The 1,270-nt window shown below is 41.2% G+C and overlaps 1 protein-coding gene across 1 annotated transcript; it reads left to right on the forward strand.

The window, feature by feature from the left end:
• Nucleotides 1-293: 293 nt before the first annotated feature.
• On the forward strand, nucleotides 294-1,053 carry LOC109341956. The gene is made up of 2 exons (XM_019579924.1): nucleotides 294-533; nucleotides 604-1,053. The coding sequence occupies exons 1-2, from the start codon at nucleotides 294-296 to the stop codon at nucleotides 1,051-1,053; spliced, it is 690 nt and encodes a 229-aa protein (XP_019435469.1).
• The last annotated feature ends 217 nt before the right edge of the window (nucleotides 1,054-1,270 follow it).

The raw sequence follows: 1,270 nt of genomic DNA on the forward strand, positions 1-1,270 counted from the left end.
TGAGAACAGGCTGCTGCATTATGTCATTGCTTATATTCTGGTGCAGAGGAACACAAATCATGCGCAACCTACTGTGAATGATTTGCGTTTCATGTACGCTGTTAAGAATAATGTAATGATTAACTGGCCTGAGGAAATATTGAAGATTATTAACAGTGTGTCTCTATCTCAGTCGAAGCTGCTTCTCTACAGTATATTCATTTCACGCATTGTGGATCATTTCACGCATTTCTCATGATGATTGTAGAAACCTTATTAGTAACTATTGGAGAAGGGTCTTCTATGGTTGCCCAATGTATGTGTTGTCTCAGAAGCTGAAAGCCCTTAAGGAGGACCTTAAAGTTTGGAATAAAAATGTCTTCGGCAACATTCATTTAAGAGTCCAAGCATCTAAAAGTAACGTGGAGTTCATACAATCTTGTATCCAAGAGCATGAGCCTATTAATGATCTTTTGGAGCAGGAGGAAAGAGCTCCATCTGAGTTGATTCAGGCCCTGCTGGTGGAGGAGGAGTTCTGGAGGGAGAAATCTAGAGTCAATTGGCATACTCTTGGGGATAGGAACACCAGTTTCTTCCATAAAGTGNCCATATGAGTTGATTCAGGCCCTGCTGGTGGAGGAGGAGTTCTGGAGGGAGAAATCTAGAGTCAATTGGCATACTCTTGGGGATAGGAACACCAGTTTCTTCCATAAAGTGGCTAAAATGAGAAAAGTAACAAACTCCATCGCCATGATGCAATCTGGAGACTTAATCCTGGATACTCAGGATGATATTGCTAGCCATGTGCTTAATTACTACACTGAGTTGTTTGATACTCCTAACACAACAACTAGAAATGGTTTGATCCAGCAGGTTATCCCTCACCTGCTCCATGATGAGGATAATTATATGCTAACTAAGCATCCCTCCCCAGAGGAAATTAAGCTTGCTGTCTTTGCCATGAATGGGGATGGGGCACATGGTCCTGATGGCTTTGGTGGATCTTTCTACCAACAATTCTGGGATATAGTGGGGGTTGATGTTTATAATTCTGTCAGCCAATTCTTCAGTTAAAGCTGGATGTTACCAAACCTTAACTCTAAGAATATTATCCTCATTCATAAATCAAAAGGGGCTACTAAGACGGAAGATTTCAGACCTATTGCTCTAGCGAATTTCCAATTCAAAATCATCACAAAAGTGTTGGCTGATAGGCTAGCAACTATTGCTCCTAATGTTATTTCCACCCAACAAAGAGGGTTTGTTAAGGACAGGAAGATCCATGACTGCA

This window comes from Lupinus angustifolius, unplaced genomic scaffold (assembly GCF_001865875.1).
Source record: "Lupinus angustifolius cultivar Tanjil unplaced genomic scaffold, LupAngTanjil_v1.0 Scaffold_1134, whole genome shotgun sequence".
NCBI lineage: Eukaryota > Viridiplantae > Streptophyta > Magnoliopsida > Fabales > Fabaceae > Lupinus > Lupinus angustifolius.

What these genes read in the sequence shown, in the direction of transcription:
- LOC109341956 (XM_019579924.1), top strand. Translation starts at nt 294, where the DNA reads ATGTATGTGTTGTCTCAGAAGCTGAAAGCCCTTAAGGAGGACCTTAAA. An exon ending in TCTGGAGGGAGAAATCTAGA is followed by an intron (nt 534 to 603) that starts GTCAATTGGCAT and finishes GAGTTGATTCAG; the next exon opens with GCCCTGCTGGTGGAGGAGGA.